At 53.9% G+C, this 2,940-nt stretch overlaps 1 protein-coding gene across 1 annotated transcript; it reads left to right on the forward strand.

Annotated features, from left to right (window-relative positions):
- Positions 1 to 405: 405 nt before the first annotated feature.
- LOC135537999 (basic salivary proline-rich protein 1-like) lies at positions 406 to 1,929 on the forward strand (the record flags this gene model as incomplete). Its single annotated transcript, XM_064964000.1, has 1 exon — positions 406 to 1,929. A coding segment is annotated over one exon (1,524 nt), but the record flags the coding sequence as incomplete, so codon positions are not given.
- Between the last annotated feature and the right edge of the window lie 1,011 nt (positions 1,930 to 2,940).

Raw genomic sequence — 2,940 nt, forward strand, 5'->3', positions numbered from 1 at the left:
GATGACAATAGAACAGGTTATAATGCTGACTGATGACAATATAACAGGTTATAATGCTGACTGATGACAATAGAACAGGTTATAATGCTGACTGATGACAATACAACAGGCTATCAGACTGTCTGCGCTCCAGTTAATTTCAGACCATTTCAACTGGAATCCTCTGGGAATGGAATTATGGAATGGAATTATGGAATGGAATTATGGAATGGAATTATGGAATGGAATTATGGAATGGAATCTGCCTCGGCATGTGTTGACAGCAGTAATTACATAGGGGGTTGAAGCACACATATCATTGCTTTGCCACTAACTCAGAACATCCTATCACTTTTACTATATTGGCTTGTGGTTTCTGATACTTTCAGAATTTAGATCAGGGGTCTTCGACCTTTTCTTGCCCAGGGACCCCCTTCCAGGCAAACCGGCAAGCCAGGGACAACCCTCCCAGGCAAACCGGCGAGCCAGGGACCCCCTCCCAGGCAAACTGGAGAGCCAGGGACCCCCTCCCAGGCAAACCGTAGAGCCAGGGACCCCCTCCCAGGGAAACGGGAGAGCCAGGGACCCCCTCCCAGGCAAACCGGCAAGCCAGGGACAACCCTCCCAGGGAAACGGGAGAGCCAGGGACCCCCTCCCAGGCAAACTGGAGAGCCAGGGACCCCCTCCCAGGCAAACGGGAGAGCCAGGACCCCTCCCAGGGGAAACGGAGAGCCAGGACCCCTCCCAGGCAAACCGGCAAGCCAGGGACAACCCTCCCAGGAAACGAGAGCCAGACCCCCTCCCGGGCAAAACTGGAGAGCCAGGGACCCCTCCCAGGCAAACGGGAGAGCCAGGGACCCCTCCCAGGCAAAACCGGCGAGCCAGGGACCCCTCCCAGGCAAACCGGCGAGCCAGGGACCCCCTCCCAGGCAAACTGGAGAGCCAGGGACCCCCTCCCAGGCAAACGGGAGAGCCAGGGACCCCTCCCAGGCAAACGGGAGAGCCAGGACCCCTCCCAGGCAAACGGGAGAGCCAGGGACCCCTCCCAGCAAACGGGAGAGCCAGGGACCCCTCCCAGGCAAACTGAGAGCCAGGACCCCTCCCAGGCAAACCGGGCGAGCCAGGGACCCCTCCCAGGCAAACGGGAGAGCCAGGGACCCCCTTCCAGGCAAACGGGAGAGCCAGGGACCCCCTCCCAGGCAAACGGGAGAGCCAGGGACCCCCTCCCAGGCAAACGGGAGAGCCAGGGACCCCCTCCCAGGCAAACTGAGAGCCAGGGACCCCTCCCAGGCAAATGGGAGAGCCAGGACTCCCTCCCAGGCAAACTGGAGAGCCAGGGACCCCCTCCCAGGCAAACGGGAGAGCCAGGGACCCCTCCCAGGCAAACTGGAGAGCCAGGGACCCCTCCCAGGCAAACGGAGAGCCAGGGACCCCTCCCGAGGCAAACTGGAGAGCCAGGGACCCCTCCCCAGGCAAACGGGAGAGCCAGGGACCCCCTTCCAGGCAAACAGGAGAGCCAGGGACCCCTCCCAGGGCAAACTGGAGAGCCAGGGACCCCCTCCCAGGCAAACGGGAGAGCCAGGGACCCCTTCCCAGGCAAACTGGAGAGCCAGGGACCCCTTCCCAGGCAAACTGAGAGCCAGGGACCCCCCAGGCAAACGGGAGAGCCAGGGACCCCTTCCAGGCAAACGGGAGCCAGAGACCCTCCCAGGCAAACGGGAGAGCCAGGACTTCTCCCAGGCAAACGGGAGAGCCAGGGACCCTTCCCAGGCAAACTGGAGAGCCCAGGACCCTTCCAGGCAAACGGAGAGCCAGGGACCCCTTCCAGGCAAACGGAGAGCCAGGACCCCTCCCAGGCAAACGGGAGAGCCAGGGACCCCCTCCCAGGCAAACGGGAGAGCCAGGGACCCTCCAGGCAACCGGCGAGCTAGGACCCTCCAGGAAACTGAAGTAGATAGGACTACATTATATGGTATTAAAAAACAAATCTATTGTGAATGATAATGGAAAGGCGAAGTCATCACTGTTTTAAAATGAATATATTTGGTAAATAGTTTTTCAAAAAGGTCAACCGTGTGGTTGAAAAACTTTATATCCAAGTCAAGAAAGCATACCAGCATACCAGCATACCAGCATACCAGCATACCAGCAGCCAGCAGCATTTGTGATGTGGTGTAGATATGCCCCAGGTTCCATTGTTCTTGATAAAATCACAATTTAGATCACACAGATAGTCTACTAATGAGTATAACATCAGAGATAACCTACTGCTGAATCTCACATCACAGATAGTCTACCAATGCATCTAACATCACAGATAACTACTGCGAATCTGACATCACAGATGGCCGCTCTTAGAAGTAAACAACGGCCAGAGACATGTCCTGATTTAGGGATGGACAACCCCCCCCCCTATTTCCCAGAGGAGTAAGCACACTGCTGTGAGGGTTACATGGTGAAACTGAGTAATTGAGACAGAGATCTTATGCTAACAGTAATCAGCCCAGAGTGAGCAAACTTATAAAAATGATGTTGGGGTCAGAATCTAAAGCCTTGTTGATGCATAGTTGTTTAGTCCAGCACTAGGCTTAATATGTCTGGGAAACTGTCCATTTATGTTTGTTTGATAATCTATTGAAAAGGATTTTTTTCTGAGTGAACATTTTAATTAGTCTTTTAAAGGGGGAAATGAAACATGGGACTTAGGACTGTTTTTTTATCGCAATATTCCTGTTGGGATTTTGATATGACAAGACACGTGCACAAGGACAGAGGAGGGGTTAAGGATGAGGGTGAGAGTGTGTTTGGGATCTCCACTTCACACTAGTCACGGAACGACTAGCTTCTGTCGTTCTGCCCCTGAACAAGGCAGTTAACCCACTGTTCCTAAGCCATCATTGTAAATAAGAATTTGTTCTTAAATTACTTGCCTAGTTAAATAAAGGTTAAATAAATAAATAT

This window comes from Oncorhynchus masou, unplaced genomic scaffold, assembly GCF_036934945.1.
Source record: "Oncorhynchus masou masou isolate Uvic2021 unplaced genomic scaffold, UVic_Omas_1.1 unplaced_scaffold_8845, whole genome shotgun sequence".
NCBI classification, from domain to species: Eukaryota; Metazoa; Chordata; class Actinopteri; order Salmoniformes; family Salmonidae; genus Oncorhynchus; species Oncorhynchus masou.